The sequence below is a fragment of the Exophiala spinifera genome, assembly GCF_000836115.1.
Source record: "Exophiala spinifera strain CBS 89968 unplaced genomic scaffold supercont1.10, whole genome shotgun sequence".
Lineage (NCBI taxonomy): Eukaryota > Fungi > Ascomycota > Eurotiomycetes > Chaetothyriales > Herpotrichiellaceae > Exophiala > Exophiala spinifera.
The window spans coordinates 233,221-255,077 of NW_015622522.1; the positions used below are offsets into that span (position 1 = coordinate 233,221).

Consider the following 21,857-nt stretch of genomic DNA (forward strand, 5'->3'; position numbering starts at 1 on the left):
CATCTGTCCGTCTATGACTGCAGACTGCAGACTGCAGACGCCTCCCCCACAACGGCCTGATTCAGTCGACTGACCTTCGCCTTGCTGCCCCGGTCCGGTCGTCGACCAGGACTGGCGTATGCTGACGTCCCGTTTCGTCGACGAGCCTGCTCCTCTACTGCAACCACTACCGAACGACGCTCCCCCTCCAGACTGAAAACATACACCCTTATGCAGCTCAAACCTCTTTGACATGTTCGCCGACCCTGTCACTTCGTCTGGGACGTACTTCTTCGACATCCATCATCACCTCGCCTGTGTGGAGTTCAATCTCGTTCCCTGTCAATGCCATCAGCGCCCTGTCAGGCCCAGAGCGCTCGAGAGTCAAAAAAGTCTCTTGTTTGCTGTTTTGCCCGCGCACATACCCATCCCGCGACGTTTTTCGTGTTCGTCCGTGCTGCATCGAGCTCATACCACATGGCAGTCTGTTACCGTGCCTTGTGTTTAAAGAGATGGTCCCTCGTCGACACACGCTCGCAACAACCACCGCCGTCTCGTCTCTTCGTCGCACCGATCAGGTCTAGTCCCTTCTGTCTTGCTCCCATCTGGGATCTTTCACCCTGTCATTCCCAAGCCGCGGCAGGGCAGTCAGACTCGAAAACAAACAAAGATCACCTCAAGGGTGGAATAACAACCCCCTCGCCTCAGCCCTCTACTCCCTCCCTGCCTACCCACCACTGCTCATCCTGACGCGTTGGGCACGAAGCCACCCCCGGGGCATGTTTCTGTCGTGGCGTATATGAGGGGCATTCGATCCTCGCTGTCTGACTTTCTCAATCCATCCCCGTAACCCTCGTCATGTCTACCACAGCGTCCTACTCTGCTCTGCCGTCGCCACCTATGGAACAGTCGGGCTGGTACCCCTCGGAGCGGAGTGCAAAGTCTCGCCTCAGATCTTTCTTCAGCCGCACAAAGTCCCAAGACAAGGTGGTGCTGCACAGACAGTATGTTGAGAGCTTCCCTCCTCACCCAAGTGTAGCACCCTTGGAGCACACCAGAAGGCCTCAAGCTACGACGTGGTCCAAGGGGCACAGACATCGGTCGAGGAATGTCGCCGCGGACCCTCCTCCCTTGTTTCGTGCCTACACCCAGGCAAGGAAACAAGAGTTCCTCGACGTTCCATCCTCGTTCACGGACACTCTGTTCCGGAGCGGCGGCCACGCTCGACGGAACAGCATCTCCAGTGAGACGCCATCCAGGCCGAGCTTGGAGAGATCACCGACGGACGTTACCCAGCACAAACGTAACTGGTCTGGAGCCAGCACGTGCTCTCTGAGCCAGAAGCTGTTCGTTCTGACCACGGGCGGCTACGTCTTGCAGTATGCAGCTGACGGGTTGAACGATCGTCTGCCCGAGAAGATCCTAGAACTCGGTCCGGCGTCGGTGGCCTTTGCCAGTGATGCCATCCCTGGTAAACACTGGGTCCTCCAGATATCTCATGATGGAACACCGGACCATGGTGCCGCTGGTAGCAAGGGCTCCTGGTCCAGGTGGTCGTTCAAGCAGCCCGAGAACAAGAGAATTGTCACCGATCTTTTCCTTGTCTTTGGAGATGCCCGATCTTTCAAGGATTGGCTTCAGGTCGTTCGCAAGGAGATTGCTGGCCTAGGCGGTCTCGAATATCGTCCCGATTCGAGGCAAGAGGACCAGGTGCCAGAGCGCCGTTCTCTCAAAGCTCAAAGGAGTCTGCCCAGTCTGCCCAGGTTGCCACCGACGTCTCCTTCTGAGGCTGATCTTCCTCCACTACCACTCCGCAACCCTTCTCGCAACATCTCACGCTCCAACACAGACTCCTCAATCCACACTCTGAATGACCTCGACCAACTCCGCAAACCATCTTTCTCCGATAGTCAATCCATCTCCACCACCCACACCAGCTTCACCAGCTCTGTCATGTCCTATGGCGCAGAATCCTTTACCAGTGTTGACGAACCTCCTCTCCCGGCGGTGGGTTCTCAGTCTCGACTGTCGACACCTACTCAGGATGATGTCGGGGAGTTGTCCATGTACATGGCCACCCCCAGGAAATCAATCACCATCCCCAAGAGAACAACCTCGCTCGAGAACACTGCCGATGTCATCAGCCATGATCTCTTCGTGCAAAGTAATGATTCTTCCAGCAGCACGTCCACCTACAAGTCCAGGCCAATCTCCATTGTCGCTCCTCTCCCAGAGCCGGGTCACATCCGTAAAATCTCTGCTCGTCATCGATATGATATTCAGAACCTACCGGTTCAACCTGCCACACCTGCTGCCACCCCTGCTGCCACCCCTGCGTCTTCTCGACCCTCCAGCACTCGCAGCCGAAGTTCCTCCCACACTTCTTACAACCCCAAAGAGCCTTCTCCCGATGGGCTTCATCGCCGCGCGGTTTCTTATACCCTGTTTCCCAAGACCCCTTTGAGCAATGCACAGGCCGCCGCATCCCTTCCGTCTCCACCGGCTACTACGCCAGGTGCAGCGTACGAGAGCATGTGCAACTATCCTTTGACTCCAGGATCTGAAGGCGACAAGTCTCGCCCTTCTTCGAGAGTTAGCAGGGCATCTTCCCGGAGAAGCACCAAAACCCTTTCTGTCAATACCAAGAGTGCTCATTCAGCGACAGCCGATTCACCTCGACGATCTCCTGTCGTCGCCGACACTCATTTCGAGACCTGTTTTGGCACACAGGCACACCCTGACGCCGATCGTCGGAAACTCTCCGAGCGGAGCTCTATCGGCAAAATCACCACCACTACCCTCCAACCTTCGGCCATGGACGGTCCAGTGCCTAGAATTGGCCAGCCTCCCGCGCGGAAGACCCGTCACCTCAAGAGCCGAAAGAGCATGCCTACCCTGGCCCGAAGCGTGGCCATGCAACCGCTAGGGCCTCCCCCCAGCGGTCCTCTCCCAGCTCTGCCCACCGAAGCGCCTCTTTCTTGCCTGCCTCTGAAGAAGTTGAGCTGCATGTCTGGACCGGAGAGAAAGCCAAAGCCACCGCCCAAACACACCAAGGCGGGATCCTCGGACGCTGTGATGACTCTCCGAAAGCTCGGCAAAGAGCCTCCTGTACCGAAGCCCCTCTCATTGACCCTCAAGCCACTACCGGTGCCCAAGGCTGTTGAAGTAGAGGGGAAGAGTGCTACCAAGACCGAGTCAACGGTTCAACATACCAGAAACATGTCTTCGATCTCCTCGGTAGGCAGCGTCACTGCTTGGCTCGCCAGTCCTCGCGTCGCCGAGTTTTCTGCCAAATACGGCCTGGACGACAGTGACAAGGAGAATGAAGATGACAAGGAACGGAATGGCAAGTTCTTGTCAGTCAGATTGACCAATGGTCTTGGATTCAGTGCCGAGTTTGAGAACTACATGTGTCATTGAATGACCTCTGGCAATCTCTACTGTCGATATGTTTTATGTTTGTTTATGTGACGCTGACTTTATGCTTACGGATTATGGACCATGTACGGTACCGATGATGATGGTTTTTTTTCATGGATGATATGACTCTTGATGCATTTGCGGGCATTTTACGAAAACCACTATAAATGGGGATGTTACGGAAATGGGCAAACCATGAACGAGATGTGACAAGACAAGACAAGACAAGACTTTCCCGAAAGATGGGAACAACAACAACAACAACAACAACAACAACTGCCGACCAGCGAGTCATTTGTGATGGGGAAAAGTCTGGCGTTGTTGAATTTTTGTGGTGTTCTTTTTGTCCTGAGAATCTTCTCCCAAGCACTCACTACTCTACCTACCTCATACGAGCGAGGAAGTAAGTGTGCTCTTCTGTCTGCTTATGAATGCACTAGAAAGAGGAAAAGAGAGAGAGAGATCAAGACATAGACACCCAGGAGACCTGCTACTTTCCAGGTCTGGCGTTTGGTTTGAAACGAAAATCGGGATGACACAATAAATGAAACGAGATGACTACCTTTGAAGAACGTCGATTGCCTTTCTCTTCTTCTGTATCTTTTGTGCTTTTTGCTATTTGCTAAAGCTTTAAGGGTCAGTAAGTAGGCAGGCCTGATTTTTCCTACGAATCTTACAAGCCACGACCCCAAGCACACCTGAGCATGGAGAAGAATTGTTCGAACCCCTGAGAAAGTGTAGGCCAAGATTGTAAGGGCCCAATGGTAGATCGGATGACTTCCATTCTCTGTGGATGTGGATGTGGACATTATCACCAACCGAACGATAGCTACAAGCCGTTGCAAGCAAGTCTCGGTTTCGCTTTGAACACATAGCTCTTTCAGCATACGAATAGATTCAGAGAGGGAGAGAGAAAGAGAGGGGCGAGAGTCTTGTAAGTCTGGATCGACTACTTTTTGCTGATCTGACCTGACCTGACCTGACCTGACTTCTTCAGAGGTTCACCCAAAGCTCCAATGAGCTCGTATGACGCCCCCATTTCTTCCGTACAGGTACTGTAGGACTTACACGGGAGTGAAGATTGCTTCGGTCGAGGAGGCAACGGAACGGCCGCTCTTCAGTCTTCAAGTCTTCGCGTCAAGTGGCAAGTAGCAAGCAAGGAGCAAGTGGCAAACAGTGGAACACACACGCACACTCAAAAGCCCGAAAATTGTTCCCAATGCGTTTGTTGGTGTGTATGCTACGTGTGTGTGTGTGTGCGGCCGACCAGACTCACTGACCACTCACTGAGCACCGGGACAATCAAAACGCAACTCGTTACTCGCGCGAGTCATGGTGAGTTGTTTCCTGCATCATGCACGTCAAAATCCGCTTTAGTTAGTTTGTGCTTTCGCGCTGACGTGCCGCGCCCATGTCAAACGTTACGTTTTTGGGACCGAGGCCACCGCGGGGGGGCAAAACCTCTCGATTCGGATTTCTGTCCTCGTTCGTTATCCGGCATCCCACGGCTCGACATGAACATTCTGAAATTTGGTTCCCCGGTAGATTGGCGTACAGTAGCAGCATGCAAGAGAGTATTGGCAGGTGGTGTGGTGTCACTTGTCGGCGTCCCTCTCTCTCTGTGTCTCTCTGTGTAAAAGGATCCGTAGGCTAGAATCTCAGGGAAGAAATCGACCCTTGCCTCTCTGTTCGACGGAGCTGGTCGGGAGGACTCATACAGCAATTCCAAGAAGACCCTGTGGGATGTAATTCAACGCAGTGGACTCTCGGGGTCGCTGACTCCTCTTGCTCAACAATGTAAGATACCGTAGTAGATAGATGATGGTCCTCGACTTTCATCCGTGCATACCCTGTGGTTGGTCAGCGAAGTTGCCGACGCACATGGTAGCTACACCCCTCCGTAGAAGTGCGTGTGGTAGGTACTGTGGAGTATGTAGACTGCGGACGTCCTAGACTTGACTGCGCCCATCGCACTCGCGATAACGGGGCATCGAGCTAAACTCCGTGCTTGATGCCGACCGTTGTTGTATCATCTCGTCACTCATAGTGTTGAGTTCGATCAAGACCATCCTGAGAGTGCGTCTTGATTACCGCGGTTTGTATATTCGCTTTCGCCCTCTTCTGCCGCTTGCATGCACTCCTCCTCCTGCTTGTGGACCCTCTCTTCTCGTCCCTGTATACGCCTCTCCTCGACAATATGGCTCGAATACTAATTACAGGTTCGTCTGATGGACTCGGATCCCTCACGGCGCGCGCTCTGGTCAAGCGTGGCCATTCTGTCGTTCTACACGCGAGGAACGAACAACGCGCTCAGGATGCGCGAGCTGCCTGCCCAGAAGCCGAGACATGCCTCGTGGCCGACCTCTGCGACATTTCACAGACCAAACAATTAGCCAGAGACGCGAACGCGCTCGGAGCGTTTGACGCCGTCATCCACAATGCCGGCCTGTACACGGGGCCCTACAGAAAGACAAGGGAAGGCTGGCCTAGCGTCTTTGCGGTAAACACCTTGTCGCCATACATTCTCACCTGCCTGATCCAACCCACGCCGAAACGGCTCGTCTACGTGTCGTCGGGTCTGCACAACGGTGGCGATGCTTCTCTGAAAGACCTCACGTGGCAGCAGCGCGGCGGCGAGCGCGGGTTTTCGGATTCTCAGGCCTACGGTGACACGAAGCTGCACAATGTGATGCTCGCGGCTGCGTTTGCTCGCCGATGGCCCGACGTGCAGAGCAGTTCACTCGATCCTGGATGGGTGCCTACGAAGATGGGAGGGAGCTCGGCTTCGGGCGACATCGACGCCGCCGTCAAGACTTATGTTTTGTTGGCCGAAGGGCCTCCCGACGGCGTCTCAGGGAAGTACTGGTTCGGCAGTCGAGTGCGATCCCCCAAGACACAGGCGGACGATCGAGCACTTCAGGACAAATTGATCGAGCAGCTGCAGGAGATCACAGGTGTGCCAATGCCGTGAGAGATGAGATTGAGTCTCGTTTGAAATAGAGGGATTGCTGGTTGTCTAAAATGAATTAGGTAGATAGGTCTTCCACCATGCTCAGCTGCGGGTCTACCTGAGCCTTTAGTTTTTCTATCCTCAGTCTTCTCAACAAACAAGTTCATTTCTGTGGAATTCTAATCCTCCAGGCCAGAATTTTCATAGTTTTCTTTCTTGGTCGATGCTGAGCTGAGCTGAGCTTCACTGAGATGGGAACGTGGTCGACTTGTGTCGCGTATCACGAATTTTTGATTTCACGATTTCACCCGACTTGTAGTGAGTGGTACACCACGAGTACTCCGTAGATTAGCATTGAGTTCGTGAGGGCCAACCTCACCGCCAAGTTACCATCCTCCACTGCTCCGGAATAGACCTGCGACAGGACATACATTCTTGTGCTGTTTTCATGCTCGGTGAGAAGCTTATCTTCATCTTTGTTTCAGGCCTCCCGTGGCGCGGCTTGCTCTGCTTTTCCACGACGACTTCGGAAGAATAATATCATACAATTCTAACATCTCCCTTGCGACAGTCGCGCCCGCAACCTTCATGTTGATGAGCGCAACCCCGGTGGCTTACACTCCTACAGCCATCCACCGCCATGTTCCTTGTCGTGATCTCCTCCGCGGTGGTGGGCTACTTCTTGTGGTCCGTGGTCCGCTTCGTGCAGAATTACCATGAAGCGAAGAGAACAGGGCTCCCCATCATCTTCACGCCGGTCAATGCCCCAGGGCCGCTGTGGATGATGCTCAAAGATTTCTTGATCCCCATCGCCTCCCGACTGCCGTTGGAACTGGGGACGTGGGCTCTCCGAAGCGACATCGGCTGGACGTTCCCGTTGAAATACAAAGACCACGCAAGGTACGGCGACGCCTTTGTCATCGTCGGACCAGGCGAGCTGGAACTCGTCCTCGCCGACCCGCCGGCCACGGAAGACGTGATGAGGCGGAGAAACGACTTCGTCAAGAACCCGGCCATGTACGGAATGCTGGACATTTACGGGCCAAATCTAGACACGGTGAACGGCAAGGCGTGGGATCGCCATCGCAAGGTCACGGTCCCGCCGTTCAACGAGCAGAACAGCGCCCTGGTGTGGCGGGAGGCCGGGGAGCAGGCGGAGCAGATGCTGGCGGTGTGGTCCTCCAAGCGTCAGGAAGTGGTCAGAAGTACGCAGAGAGACGTGCACGCGCTGGCGTTGAACGTTCTTTGTGGCGCTGGTTTCGGGGTGAAGAGCAGCTTCGTCGACTCCACGTTACCGCCGTCGTCGCCCTCCGAGGATCAAGGTCGAAGCGGAGATCGAGACCGAGATCGAGATCTCAAACCGCAGAAGCTGGGCTACCGAGAATCTCTCCGACTGTTGCTGGCAGACTTTATCAACGTGGTTCTGCTTTCGCTGCTCAAGAAGGGAGGGTACCCAGACTGGGCGCTGTTCGGCGGCATGAAAAAGCTCAACACCGCGTACGAGGAGTTCAAGGTGTACATGGGCGAGATGATCGCGCACGAGAAGGAGGCCTTTGCGCGAGGGGACGTCTCGAGACACAACCTGCTGAGTGAGATGATTCGGGCGCTGGACGGTTCGATCGCCGGGGCGGGACTGTCGGACGAAGAGGTGTATGGAAATCTATTCATCTACAATCTGGCCGGACACGACACCACGGCGGCGACGCTCCATTTCGCCATCACGCTTATGGCCGCGCACCCGGAATGGCAAACGTGGGTCGCCGAGGAGGTTGATGCCGTCTGCAAAGCCGACGACACGGGGTCGTTGTACTACGAAGAAACGTTTCCCAAGCTCAAGAGGATTCATGCATTGATGGTATGTCTTGTTGAGTGGTTTGTTTGTTCCGTCACAAAAAGGCAGCAGACTCCACACACAACCTGCTCTTCCCTTCGCCGCCTCCCTTCTCCCTTCCACCTCAAGCACACTACTGACACAGAGCTGGAATAGTACGAAACACTTCGACTCTACGGCCCCGTGGTCCTGATGCCGCGATACACGGCCGACGAAGCGCAGAAACTCGTCATTCAAGATCGAGTTCACGTGGTGCCTGCGCACACGACCATCTCGCACAACTTTGCAGCGTTGCACCGTCACCCCAAGTACTGGGGCCCTGACGCCGACGAATGGCGACCGGATCGGTGGTTGGTGGCAGACGGAACGAAGGACGGCGGCCAGGAGGAGGCTTCACTGTTCCAGCCGGCTCCTGGGTCGTTCGTCCCGTGGAACGCAGGGCCTCGAGTGTGTCCCGGCAAGAAATTCTCACAGGTCGAATTCACAAGAGTCATTTTCCACTTGTTCGCCGACGGATCGCGGGTGCGACTCGTCCCTGAAGACGGCGAGAGGTACGAAGACGTCAAAATCCGAGCGTTGCAGACCGTGGACGCGGCAAAGGTGGTTCTCACTCTGAAGATGTCCGGTACGGAACGCATTGGGCTACAGTGGTTCAGGCAGTCTTGAATTTTTTGATCTGGAGGATCGTGATGATGTCGGGCTGCATCTTGATCGTAATACATAACTTTTTGTTCCTCTCAACGAGACCCTCCGGGGCGAATATGTTATGGTATGGAGCCACTGTTCTGAACCACCGTCTTTCCACTCTACAAAATGCCACTCCAATCCTGTTTCTTGACCCAGTCAGCCACACTGGGCAGATTGATCGGGACGCCGAGCTATTTAACAATCACACCGTTTGTCAGCGACTGTCGAGTATGCATGCAATCCATGTAGAAAGACGAGAAGAAGAAAGAAAAACTCGTTTCATTGTCTTACATCTTTGGGATGAACCACGCTGGGATCGCCTCCGTCGAATCCAAATTCGGCAATGTAGTCCGCGGCGTCCTCGATGTCCTCTCGCAACTCTGGAATGTCGATCCAGACCTCGTCGGGTGCGGTGGTTTCGTACCTGGTCTCGACGCAGTTGACCCGGCCCCAAATCGCCACGAACTCGGCCAGGGTGGTCAATTCGCGGAAGGCCAGGAGGTGCTTTCCGGCGTCGACGCTGAGCAAAGCCAGTGTCAAGGGACCGGTATCCTCGTCGGTAGCGATCAAGGGGATCTTAGCCGTGGGAGGGATTCTCGTCTTCAGGACGTACACGCCTTCTGCGTTCTGCCGGAAAAAACACCGTAAGAAACAATGCAGTGTAGGTAGGTATCTGACGGTGCGCTGATTGAGGTAGAATGCACATCAAACGAAATGAGACGACGAGCCGAGACGGGATGAAATGAGATGAAATGAAATCCGACGGAACGGAAGCGTACGAAACTAAGAACTGGAAGGGGACGAAAAGAAACCAGTTCCGAGGAGGGGCTTCTTCATCATCGCCGTCATCATCATTGTCGTCGTCGTCGTCGTCGTTGTTAGTGTCGTCGTTCTCGTAATCATCATCATCATCCTCCTCCTCCTCCTCCCACCCTTCATCATCATACAACAATTCATACGTACCTTGCGTGGTTGATAATGCGGCATCCAAGTCATATTACTCAAATACATGCCAATCTGAATAATACTCGTCTTCTTGTTCATGAGGTCCGGATACGTTGTTCGTGCGTACTCGACCGCCCTCGCCTCGCTGTCGTAGTGGTACACGTGCGTGTATTTCCCCTTTGACCACTTCGTGGCGTACGACAGCGCCGAGAAGACCAGCCTCTCCAGCCCCTCGGTCTGGTCTGCGGCGGCGAACACGTTCTTGCCCTGCTGCAACTCGTAGTCGTGCGCCCAGTCCATGAGCGTCTGGCTCCGGCTCCGGCTCCGGCTCTGAGGAGGGTTGCGGAACCCGGTCCAGAAGTCGGTGACGCTGAAGATGGCGTCGGCGCCCTTGAAGGCCGAGACGAGCGACGAGACGTCGTCGAGGTTCACGGCCACCACCTCGACGCCCTTGGACGCCAGGATCTGGGACGCTGGACTGCCAGTGTTGCGCGTGAGTCCGCGGACGCGCCAGCCCGGTTGACGGAGGAATGTCTCGACGACCGATCCGCCTTGGGTTCCTGTGGCGCCGATGACCACGATGAGTTTGGATGACATTGTCCTTCCGATAGGATCTCAACGCGGTTGTATGTCTTTGGTCATGCGGTGTAGTGGGAAGAAGACCGAGTGAACCAACGACGTAAATCTTTTTCGCACCAAAGTGACTGTCATTGTTTCATCTTTCGCTACCCACCCCGCAAGGTGCAGGAATTGACCCTTGTTTATCATTTTCATCTTCTGTCTGGGCCGAGCCTTGCAGTGGCATGTTGTCTGGGGGGCTCGTGTAGAGGGTACTTCGTGAAAAAGTCCCCTCAGGTCGAGACGGCGAATCCCCTGAGAGTATCTGTTCTCCCGAGTCATCATCCCAGTGATGTGCCTTTGCTTACCAATGTCCAACTCAGACCAGCCCCGGTCGGAACGAACTGGACCCGACTCGACCGTGGTTTGATATTGTCTGGCAGTCATTGTGTGTTCTGGATGATCGTGACAAAGCGGGCGCCATCTCAGGAAGCTATTGCGGCAACTAGAGTCTTCCCATGGCTGTACGGGTCCATTGAAGACCAAGGACTCTCTGACCGCAAGTCGGGCAACCGGTCAATTTCTCTCCGAAGACCATATATATGTGTGAGAGTGGTTGATGACAAATACCTACTCTGCGAACGAAGTGTGGACAATACCGCAGTGAGATGGATGGACGGGCCAGTTTGCTTTTGATTGTCATACCATGTATTCTCTACCCCGTCACTACTCTCCGCCGCTCATGTCGCTACCAGTAAGCATTTTCAGATGACAGACGAGCACACCACTCCTGTCTCCTGACCAATCACTCCCTAATTGAGAAGAGAACTATGGTCTCGGTGTCTCCCAGGCCATTGATAATCCGGGTCAATAGGGATGTTCTTTCTCAAATGATTCTTGTACGTGGGAGGAATTCGACCCATCCTCTCTGCTCTCGCTGAAGGTGGAATGCCATTCTCTTCGTTGTGTGCTTTTAACAAATCCTCAATCGCACTGGCCCATTTCACCAGCTGGTCCTCTCTCCACGCCGTGTGCTGTAGCGTCAGCGGCAACGGCATCCCATCTGGATCGAGACCAATCGGAATACTCATGACGGGATACCCGGCCTGTGCGGCGATCTGGATCCCACCAGCCTTGACGTCGAAGAAGAGCAACGCGTCTAGCGTCTCGTCTTTGGCCTCTCCTTTGCGGTGACTGGAGGGGCATTTCAGCGCTGCGTCAATGCCGTTCTCGCGGCACTGCGTCTGGATGTGCTTCAGCGCGGCATAGTACGTCTCGTCCTTGATGCCCTTTGTTTCGACGCATTTGCGGAACAAGCGTTGGCCGTCAGGGAAGGCAGGAAGGTCGCCCTCGTGTCCACCTTCAGAACCGCGGTTCTCATCGTTGAACCGTACCACATCCTCGAGTGTTTTGATCGGCGTGTTCTTGAGCTTGCCCAGGTACTCGTTCATGAGATAGTATGTCTGGACTTTGCTGACTGTGATCTCGGAGATCTCTGGTCGACTTTCTCCATATCGTTCCCTGGTAGCATCCACGTCAGTGAAAATTGGCCAAATTTCCGTCCTAGTGATAGATGATTTGATCTCACCAGTCCCAAATGCCGTCTTCGTCCAGTCTCTCATCGGCGCAGGGCATGTCGACAGGTATGATCTCTGCACCCGCTTCCCGAATCAACTGCAGGGCCCTTTCGCCTACAGCCTTTTGCGGGTGCGGAGCGACGTCCCAGAAGCGCTTCATGGGGAGACCAAACCTTGCACCTTTCAACGCGTGGCGATCGACGAGGAAGTCACAGTAGCTATTGGGTTGTCGTCTCTCGGGGACGACCGAGAACTTATCGTCAGGATCTGGGCCGGCGATGACGTCCAGTGCTCGAGCTGCGTCGGCAACGGTCCTCCCGTACGGACCTATCGAATCTTGAGTCTCGGAGATGGGAATGATCCCACCTCGCGAAGTGAGGCCGACGGTTGGCTTGATGGCAACCACACCGTTCACCATGCCCGGGCTGATAACACTGCAGTCTGTCTCCGTTCCGAAGGCGAGGGGCACGATGTTTGCCGAGACGGCCACTGCACTGCCTGAACTGCTACCATCTAGAGATTGTTTTGTCAGAAAGGATGACGCGGTTCTTTCCAGAAAGTGTGATGAAGCCCTACTAGCAGATCGATTCAGGAGGTATGGATTCCGACACTGTCCGCCACGCGCAGAGTAGCCCAAGGAATAGATGCTGCCTCTCATCCCTGCCCACTCGTCGAGATTTGTCTTGCCGAGGATAATGGCTCCAGCTTGTCGAAGGAGATGGACGATATGAGCATCTTTGGGCACGATACACCCCAGCAAGACCCACGAACCACCCGTCGTCTGCATGCGATCCGCGGTTGCCATGTTCTGTTCAGATAAGCATTGATGTCGCACAAAATCAAGAACAGACGCACATCTTTGACTAATACTGGCACCCCGTGGAGAGGACCTCTGATGTTTCCTTTCTTCCTCTCCTCATCGAGAGCCCTGGCATGATCGAGGGCCTCGGGATTGGTCTCGATGACGGCCTCGAGGTATGGATTGATCTTGGTATCGTTCAGTGCCTTGACCACACGGAAGGGGTGAGAGTGCCAGTTACTCTTTGAATCCTGTCTAGACAGAATTGCACGTAGTCAGCTGAGGACAACGATCCCGAGGTGAAAAGGTGTTGTAATTCGTCGACCGAAATCTCGTAGAGGTTGTGACCCTGACAAGCTGGAAGACGAAAGATCTCTGGCATGTCATTTTCAGCAGCCGACTGAGTCTCCGAGATCATCACGAAGTCATGGCTCTTTGCCCGGCTGTGTTCGGCACGAATTGGTTGTTGGAGAGCCATGTCGCTGATCTGTGGACAATAAGGCGGTGTGCGACTCGGATTCAGAAACAAGAGCCTTTCGAGCTGAACCAGACACCGATAGTGCCCAGGAAACACACAATGGATCTCACTGCAAGAAACTATAATGACTGAGAGCGTCTGTCAGAGGCTGGAGTCTCAAAGTATATCACGAACAAGTCGTGGGAGCAGCGTTGTGAAGGTTACTTACTCTTGGAAGACGGCAAAGCGGAGGTGGAATTCTCCGCATCAGAGTAGATCAGCGAGGATGCATGACAAAGTGGCTCATCCCACTCGTGAAGCGGCCATGTAAGACGTGGAAGGGCAGACTCCATGTCGGGTTGAAAGCTCTACTGGCTGGTCGGATACTCGCCTGCTCAGCACAAGCTACTGGCTCATCTTGAGGACATCGCAAGTCGATGATAGTATGGCAAGCCTATTTCTATCTCATTGCCGACATAAACGCACAGCAACATCACTCCATCGTTTCGGCAATCATGGCGGCCTCTTCCCAACTTGCCTGCATTCCTTTTGCATAGATACGGTCAAGGTAGAAGTACTTGACCAGCACAGATCGAACGTCGGTCCAGCCTTGCAGCCGAAGTACTTTGCAGACTTTGGCCAGATTCAAAACAAACCACGGTCGTTCTCTTTGCCCCGCAGAAATGAATGCACCCAACAGCAAAACCCAAGCGAGAAGCTCGTGGTACGGACCCCAGAGGCCCTTCAAGTCCGACACTTGCAAGGCACTCTTAAGCTGGGTTGTCAGCGTCCGATTCAAGGCCGAGTCCGGCTGCGACATCTGGTAGTTTGTGAACCAGAAAATCAACAGGGCCAATCGACAGGCTTCCTCTTTGTCGCTTGTCGGAGCCCGAGGCTCAAAAGGTGCAGAAAGTACCGCGTACCTAAACTGGTAGCTTTTCGCATTGATGTAATCGACCTCTTCCTCGCCCGGCTGCATTTGTTTTTCGTGGTAGTATTCTCGATACCGAACGACCTCTGTCATGTCTCTGAACGCTTGAGATATTCTCCAGTCGAGGATTGTGTCAACTTCTGGGGTAAGAATACCCGTCCCCATTTGCCTAGTATCATCCGCCAGGTTTCGATTGATATCTTCGATCAGGTTAGGTGGCAGGGAGGCCAAGGTAGACGTGGGCGGCGAGGCAGGCAGGGTTCTCGTCATTGCGGCGCACATGTACGAAGTGCTGTGGTGGATATTAGAGTCTGTCATCCATCACGACTTTTTCGTTACTTACGACAGTATGAGCTCCGTCGCATGAGGAGGAATCCCATGGTACCCGCCTCGCCACGCGATCAGTTTCTGCAGACCACTGACGTGTGCGAATATCTCTTTCTGGTTGCCCGTGATGACCTGCAAGAACAAATTTAGTCCAGTCAAGCGGCGAAATTCTGAAAGACTCACTTCGATAGATAGCAAGCACATCATCGCAAAGATTGTGGAAGCCTTGGCTGCCGTCTCAATCGATTTCATGGTCTCGTTGGCAAGCTTCACTGCATTGACTTTGTACGATACAAAATCCGGCACGGGTCGATTCTTGAGATCCTCCTCGGTGAACGTAGTCTCTTGCGATCCACTCCGTAACTGTCCCAGCCGAGCGTCACGCTCTGCAGAAGAGATTGCCAACAAAGAGTACAACACCAGGGGTTCCTGGGAAGCTTTCTCGAAAGCCCACCGCGTCTGGATCTCTGCTTGTTGCCGGGTCGGGAAAACCGAAGGTATCATGACATCCGAAACTGCCAATATGGATCAGTTCGGCTTTCGTTGCTCCTTGATTTTATTTCCACTCACAATGCCGCAAAACTGCGTCCATGGAAGGTGTTACCATTATCGAGCTAGTACTGAACGGATCAAGAACAGAGTTCCTCAGAGCTGAGATTGGTGGTCCATGAAGAGGTTGGCCGACACTGGCAGCGTCGAGCCGCTGGAGAATCTGCGTGAGCATGGACCTTACGGATACATTTTCTGCCAAAGCACGATCTTCCTGAAGGGGTGCAGGCTGGCGGTGCTCACTCGAGGCTCGTCTATCATCTTCGCGTTGGGCCTCGACTGCTTGCCGTACCTCAGATCCTCGGACATTGCTATAGTATCGTAGCCTGGAGATTAGATCTTGGTCGACGTCGGCTACGGCCCGCGCGTTTGTAGCCAGCCCTGGAGATGGAGTGGGTGAAATCGTAGAGGTGGGAGTTGGTAGTCTGGAGTCGCTTGGTTCTTGACGGGTTGGCGAAGTCAACGGTGAAGCTCGATGATGCTCAACACTCGGAGATGGTTCGATGCGACGCGGTTGAAGCTGCGTTGAACCTCGGTGACGACCGACATTGGCCGCATCAGAACCTCTCTGCTGTCGAGCCGCTTGCCTCCGGTTGCGATAGGCGCTCTGTTGAATATGTGCATTGATTGCCCGTTGGTCAGAACGTGGTCTTTGGCCGGCGGATGAGGAGTCGACAAACAAGAACCGACTACTCTGGTCGCTTGCGGTCACGGCTCTGGTACCATGGCGGTTCACTCTTCGATACTTCGGGGCTGAAGACGCGCCGCTCTCGCTCTCGTCGTCTGGCTCGGCTGAGGTGCTCCCTCTGCCACGGTCGGTAACGATGTCTCGTCGACCTTGGCTTGATGGACGACCTTCAGCCATTCTCAAACAGGCAAAGCCGCAGCAGGTTGTCGAAGCAGATCTGAATCATCGAGTTGTCATTCAAACGGACGGGCTCCGCAAGAAAGACATGCCATTTCCGCCTAGATGCAGGAGAGTGTGGACGAACTGCAAGCTATTTCTTCCAGCGTGCAAAGGCTGGGCAGGTCTCAGGTCGTATCTCCCAAAAGCAGGAGAAATGGTCAGTGCGGACGGGCCACCATCATCCTCCAACAAGACGCCGAGTTGCCCGACTGTTGGATATTGTATGACCCTCTTGTGTCCCCTTTGCCCTAGTTCCTCTCCTTCATCGCCCGATTCCTAAAATTACCTCGAGTCGAACTGAGTTTAGGCCGACTTCTGCCGCCCATTTGAGGCGCTAGCGTGGGCTGTTGGTAAGCGCTAGAGTCATTGAAGCAAAGCTCACACGCAGCATGATGTACTAGGTATTCAGCTCGCTCATTCTGCGGTGCGACAGCATTGGTTGGAGCTGCACTCCCGTTTAGGCAAAAGGATGCAGCCAATCTCATCGACTTATGTCGCTGAATTCGAGATGAGATGGAGGGTGGACCGAGAAAAACGGCGTGGCCCATGTGAACTGGCGTGATAGAGCGTCGTACCCCTGGAAATGGATGATGGACCTCGTACCCGATGTTGAGTTAACATTCAGATGGATGTGTATGACCTGGGGGCGCTGACTCGTCAAGATCGTCTTCATCTTCCCACCGAAAACGCAGGGAGTTTGACTGTGGTTTGTTACTCCCATGACACAGCTTGTAATCCTCCTCACAGAGTTGGAATCTCCTCGAGCCAAACAGAGGATTTCTACGCCACGATATGGGTGTCGTTCTCTTGCCGACTTCTGACTTGGAGTATGTGCCGAAATATCTCTTCTTATCTGGACAGGACGAATCAGGAATATGCAAGAATAGCCATGTCATGAAAGAATGTGAGGGTTTCAACCGCTCTGATAATTATCTGTATCTAACTCCCCCGAGTTTTACGAAAGCGCAATTCCATACGGCGCCAAAAACAGCTGGCCACGCGAGCGCAAAGTCGAGTCCTTCCGTGGCTCCGTCGAGAAGAGCTGGAGCCACAACCACAAACCATTGAAGCGCCTGCGGATGATACCAGTGCTTCGCCCGAGTCTTCGTATGGTTCCAGTTCGGCCGTCACGTCCCCGCAAGCATCCCAAAGGGCAAGTGAAAACGCCGCGCTGGATAGCCATTCCTCTCCTCCAGCGTTCAGTTTGTCGGGCTCAACAGGCTCAGCGGGCGCATTTTCCAGGCTCCCGATGGTAGGCGGTTCCTCAGAGAGGTGTCACGAGCATGGCGACCTCCTGGACTATTGTAAGTTGGAGTTGTCTGATGTGCACCGTCGGCTAACTTCCGATTAGTGTTCAGAAATGTCCTCGGTCAATTTTCAGGCACAAGTGTCTTCAAACACATTGCATGGCCAGGGTTAATCGTGGCTCGTCACATGCTACTGCGCAAACTCCCCTGCCAGGTTCTCCTTGCGATCTCAAGTCTCTATCGTGATCTTGACGCCGGGCGGCAAGACCCTACCTCCGAGACGATCGCGTTCATGTTGGGAGGTATACAGCTGCTCAAAGAGCAACTCCAGACACCTGACACTATCGATGGAGATAGTATCTTGACAATGACTGGCTTGTGGATGTATGAAGCGGTACTGCGTTTCGAGATTGTCGACTGGGTATCCACACGGCCCACAACCACCAATACTGAGTCGTCGTTGCAAAGCATTCAAGCGCATCTCGACGGACTGCGGCGGTCGATCGCGCATATAGGTGGCTTGAAGTATCTTCCACCAGAGGCAATGTGGTCTGTGGCATGGTGTGTACATATCCCAACTCTTCAACATGTCGATCTGAAACTGACTTTGTAGGTGCGTGGCGAGCCTTCCCGGCTATTGGACACTCGATGCGAAAATGACCGAAGACCAGTCGATTAGCAGAGCTCGTTTGACTCCTGGCTCGCAGTGCTCTCTGACACGATTGGTGGATTTCCTGACGAGAATAGAGCGACTTGCTTCGTCGACAGACTTTCAACCTAATATACTGCAAGAGACATCGTTCAGCCTGATGAGACGCTCCTTGCTGCGTTTGGTACAGATGCCCACAAATCAAAGAACAGTACTAAAACGCATGATGAGGTCGACTAGTATGTTGTCGATCATGCTTTTCACCTTCGACGTACTCCTTGGAGGCAGCAAAGCACACATACAACCACTCAGAGAGCGGCAAAGGGAGATGATGAGGCTTCAGGATCGGCTAGACCAGCATAACATCGACCAGGAAGGCTCTCCACAACTGGCCTGGCAAATCCTCATGACAGAGAAAGAGACGCCGCATGTCCAGCTTCATCCACGAGCTTGGCCGATTGTTGAAATGGTCAACGAGGTCAAGCATCTCAGTGTTGCAACGATCGACTCAATGTCAAAGCTGTTGATAGAGTGGATGTTCCCACGAGATGCTGGGCATGTCGCGGATTTCAGATACGAGAGGTTGTTGCTACAGATACATTATGAGCTAGACGGCGTGGCGGGTGTATTATAAGTCGAGAGATACATACCTACTGAATGACTGATATGAACGGACGTTGGGTTGGAAAGAGACCAACTAGATTAGGATCGTGGTGAACCTTTGTCTCGAAATGAGAGGGAGGACAAAGTGTCTCAATGATTGACCGTAGCATTTAATCTTCGGCGGAGTAACTGAGGCGGGCGGGTGCCTGGATCTCGCTATGTCGGGGTTGCAGATGCACTGGATTCGTTGCCGCTGCGTATTGTTGCCTGTTATCTTAGTCGTCTTCATGACTGGTGGACTTCTGTTGTCCCTACTTATCAGTGTGTCCGCGAGATTGCACCGGGCTTGATGTTTCCAAAGCGCCGAATCAGCCACAAATTCGAACCCAAATATGCCATCTTCCTGGAAGGGATGAGATCCTCTCCGAGATCACCGCGTAGTTCCTAATCCACCCGGAAGGCTCCCAGAACTGCAGGCAATGGGCGTTTTGAATGCAGAATTACCTAGGTGCTATCAGGGCCCGAAGCATTGTTCTCTTGAGGTTGCACCACATCCATCAAACGGGCTTCGGCAATGCACAACGAGCCTCATGGATTAACCCTACAAACTCTTTCAAACCACCGGCGCTGACGCCATCTCCTTCGAGGAGCCAGTTCAGCGATACACATTCTTTTATCAAGTCCATATGGTTAGAGTGCATCCGCACCCGCGACGCGGCGAAAAGCGCAGGGGTTTGACCTGAGGCGGACTGCATCTTCTACCAAGTACTCTTCAATCTCTCGGCAATATCACACATCTCGGGTAATATCTTAGGAGCGCATCGGCAAGTTCCAGCAGGTACTTCTGCCGCAAGATCCTGAAACGGAGTGGGAATATTCTCTCCGCATCTATCTTGGTCGATCGTGTTAACCTCGGATGTCATTTCCTCCACATGTCCTCATGCTGGGAAGTACCGGTGCTCTCCTATAGAGGCTTACAATATCGAACTGCCGATGAATCCCTCCACAGCATGCTAAAATCAAAACCTGTCAACAGCTCTGTCAAGCCCGCCCCGGCTTTGGAGAAGGAAAAGCAGATAGCAATGCCGGGAACGACAATATCAATCACCATTGGTGGATTCTCGCCGTATACAAGACAGTTGCCGGTGGGAAAGGCATAAGTATACTTGGCAAGAGATGAATCAACCCAATCACAGATACGGTCGGGCTACTTTTACAATGTATACTATTCGCTGGGAGACTATATACATCGCTGATTCGCAGGCGGTGCAATGGGAATTGTCCAGATCCAATATACTACCCCGAACCCTCCACAGTCTCCGTTCAATCCCCGCATAGTACACGGCGACCAGGCAGGATGGCAAGCGAATGCTTGGGGGCTCGTGTAGATCTAAGCGGTTAGCACCGCTTGAGATGAGTCTCGGTGCACACCTGAGAAGTCGATCACGGCAGTTGTGCCCATACACTTGCCGTTGGCCTGCCTCCCGCCAGCCTTCTTAAGCCTCTTGTTCACCCATACTTGGGCGAATTCAGGAGGGAAGAAAAGAGACATATCGCGTGTTGTCACACACGGTGTCCTGGTCGGTATCATCTCTTCACCATGTCTGCGGAGATTTCAAACGCTCCTCAATCTCATGTTGATCCAGAGAAACAGGTTCAGGAGACGGTCGTCCACCTCGAAGATGCTTTGGCAACGCTTCAGATTGATCCGAAGGACGCCGATGAGGCATTCGACTTCTTGAGAAACCACCCGAATGCCGATGGCGTTACTCAGGAGGCCATCTCCATACTCGCCGACGACCACAAGGCCAAGATGCTTCTGAGAAAGATCGACTGGGCCATCCTTCCGTGCATGATCGCAACATATTTCCTCCAGTTCCTTGACAAGACCACCATCGGCTACACGGCCGTCATGGGCCTTCGACAAGATACCCATCTCAAGGGTCAGGATTATTCCAACGTGGCTATGATATTCTACGTAGGCTACTTGGCTGCAGAGTTCCCTACGCAGTATCTATCGCAACGGATTTCGAGGCTGGGGAAATACCTCGGGGCCAACATCATGTGCTGGGGTGCTGTGCTAGCTGCGCATGCCGCCTGTCAGAATTATGCTGGTTTGATGATCTGTCGTACGATCCTGGGTATCTTTGAAGCCTGCGTCACACCGACGCTTGTGCTTGTTGTGGCCATGTGGTACAAAAAGTCGGAGCAAGGGCGTAGGATCTCCTATGTCTACGTTTGCAACAGGTTTGCTACCATGCTCTGCGATACTGATGCCGCTGACTCGCGTCCAGTCTGACTTCAATCTTTGCCGGCCTGGTCTCTTACGGAGCCTCCTTCTCAAGCAATGGGCATCTTGCGAGCTGGCGAATCTTTCTTCTCACCATTGGACTAGCCACCGTTGCTATTGGCTTCGTCGTTTTCCTGTACCTTCCGGATTCCCCGGTCAAAGCCAAACGCTTCACAGATGCTGAAAAGGTAGCAACGTTACTCCGGGTCAAAGACAACCAGTCTGGTACTCAGAATTCCAAGATCAAGACAGACCAGCTACGCTTGGTGTTCAAAGACCCGGGTGTCTGGCTGATTGCCGTCAGCGTGCTATGCCTGAGCGTGCCGACTGCGATTCCCAACTTTTCCAGCATCTTGCTGACGACATTCGGCTACACTCCACGACAAGCGCTGATTCTCAACATCCCGGGGGGCGTTGTTGGTGCTGTCTCCACCATTCTGGTTGGATATCTGAGTGACCGCTGGAACGATCGAAGCCTGACCATGATCGTCAGTATACTTCCAACCATTGCGGCGTTTGCCATGATGATCGGACTTGACCCTGGCGGCGTTCCCAAGAGCAAGGGAGCTCTCTTGTTTGCCCTGTACTTGGCCAACTCATTCACGTCGGCCTTCATGCTCCTGCTGGTCTGGAATGCATCCAACCTAGGTGGGCACACAAAGAAAGTCACGGTCAATGCCATGACGTTGGTGTTGTATTGTGCCGGCAATATCGCCGGTACCGAAAGCTTCAGAGCCGCAGAGGCCCCCGGGTACATCAGTGGCAAGGCAGCCATCATGAGCACGCTGTCCACGCAAGTCTTTGTCTGTCTGCTGCTCAGATATCGGAATGATCGGCTGAACAAGAAGAACCGTGAGAAACTCGCTTCGATGGGCGAGGATGAGAAAGAGACATTGCGACAGCAACTGGCTTATGCGGACAAGACTGATCGAGAGAACCCGTTCTTCGTGTATACTCATTGAGCCGGACTTGCTCTGACCAGTGGCAAGGACCCAGCGATTCAGAATCGTCGTCTTCAGAGTGGCAATGCTTGAGGGTAGAGAAGAGGATGACTTGTGCCGCACAAGCCCTCAGGCTTAATGCTTGCCAATTGATTATTAGTTTGAAGAAGTCGTCGCTACAGGTCTATGTCTATGTCTACGTCTATAATA

At 53.5% G+C, this 21,857-nt stretch overlaps 8 protein-coding genes across 8 annotated transcripts; 5 read left to right on the top strand and 3 right to left on the bottom strand.

Moving 5' to 3' along the window:
• Positions 1-837: 837 nt before the first annotated feature.
• Positions 838-3,399, top strand: PV08_11753 (uncharacterized protein; the record flags this gene model as incomplete). The annotated part of the gene is made up of 1 exon (XM_016386061.1): positions 838-3,399. One exon carries the CDS (start codon positions 838-840, stop codon positions 3,397-3,399), a length of 2,562 nt encoding a protein of 853 aa, XP_016230193.1.
• Positions 3,400-5,596: 2,197 nt separating this feature from the next.
• On the top strand, positions 5,597-6,370 carry PV08_11754 (uncharacterized protein; the record flags this gene model as incomplete). Its single annotated transcript, XM_016386062.1, has 1 exon — positions 5,597-6,370. The coding sequence occupies one exon, from the start codon at positions 5,597-5,599 to the stop codon at positions 6,368-6,370; it is 774 nt and encodes a 257-aa protein (XP_016230194.1).
• A 619-nt stretch (positions 6,371-6,989) lies between these two features.
• Positions 6,990-8,846, top strand: PV08_11755 (uncharacterized protein; the record flags this gene model as incomplete). Its single annotated transcript, XM_016386063.1, has 2 exons — positions 6,990-8,204; positions 8,337-8,846. The coding sequence occupies 2 exons, from the start codon at positions 6,990-6,992 to the stop codon at positions 8,844-8,846; spliced, it is 1,725 nt and encodes a 574-aa protein (XP_016230195.1).
• A 140-nt stretch (positions 8,847-8,986) lies between these two features.
• PV08_11756 (uncharacterized protein) lies at positions 8,987-10,409 on the bottom strand (the record flags this gene model as incomplete). Its single annotated transcript, XM_016386064.1, has 3 exons — positions 8,987-9,058; positions 9,159-9,494; positions 9,831-10,409. The coding sequence occupies 3 exons, from the start codon at positions 10,407-10,409 to the stop codon at positions 8,987-8,989; spliced, it is 987 nt and encodes a 328-aa protein (XP_016230196.1).
• A 773-nt stretch (positions 10,410-11,182) lies between these two features.
• Positions 11,183-13,224, bottom strand: PV08_11757 (uncharacterized protein; the record flags this gene model as incomplete). Its single annotated transcript, XM_016386065.1, has 5 exons — positions 11,183-11,891; positions 11,959-12,460; positions 12,524-12,755; positions 12,803-12,934; positions 12,988-13,224. 5 exons carry the CDS (start codon positions 13,222-13,224, stop codon positions 11,183-11,185), a joined length of 1,812 nt encoding a protein of 603 aa, XP_016230197.1.
• A 472-nt stretch (positions 13,225-13,696) lies between these two features.
• On the bottom strand, positions 13,697-15,875 carry PV08_11758 (uncharacterized protein; the record flags this gene model as incomplete). The annotated part of the gene is made up of 4 exons (XM_016386066.1): positions 13,697-14,426; positions 14,478-14,593; positions 14,645-14,976; positions 15,032-15,875. 4 exons carry the CDS (start codon positions 15,873-15,875, stop codon positions 13,697-13,699), a joined length of 2,022 nt encoding a protein of 673 aa, XP_016230198.1.
• Positions 15,876-17,166: 1,291 nt separating this feature from the next.
• On the top strand, positions 17,167-18,447 carry PV08_11759 (uncharacterized protein; the record flags this gene model as incomplete). Its single annotated transcript, XM_016386067.1, has 3 exons — positions 17,167-17,221; positions 17,269-17,725; positions 17,778-18,447. The coding sequence occupies 3 exons, from the start codon at positions 17,167-17,169 to the stop codon at positions 18,445-18,447; spliced, it is 1,182 nt and encodes a 393-aa protein (XP_016230199.1).
• Positions 18,448-20,016: 1,569 nt separating this feature from the next.
• PV08_11760 (uncharacterized protein) lies at positions 20,017-21,668 on the top strand (the record flags this gene model as incomplete). Its single annotated transcript, XM_016386068.1, has 2 exons — positions 20,017-20,663; positions 20,711-21,668. The coding sequence occupies 2 exons, from the start codon at positions 20,017-20,019 to the stop codon at positions 21,666-21,668; spliced, it is 1,605 nt and encodes a 534-aa protein (XP_016230200.1).
• Positions 21,669-21,857: the final 189 nt, after the last annotated feature.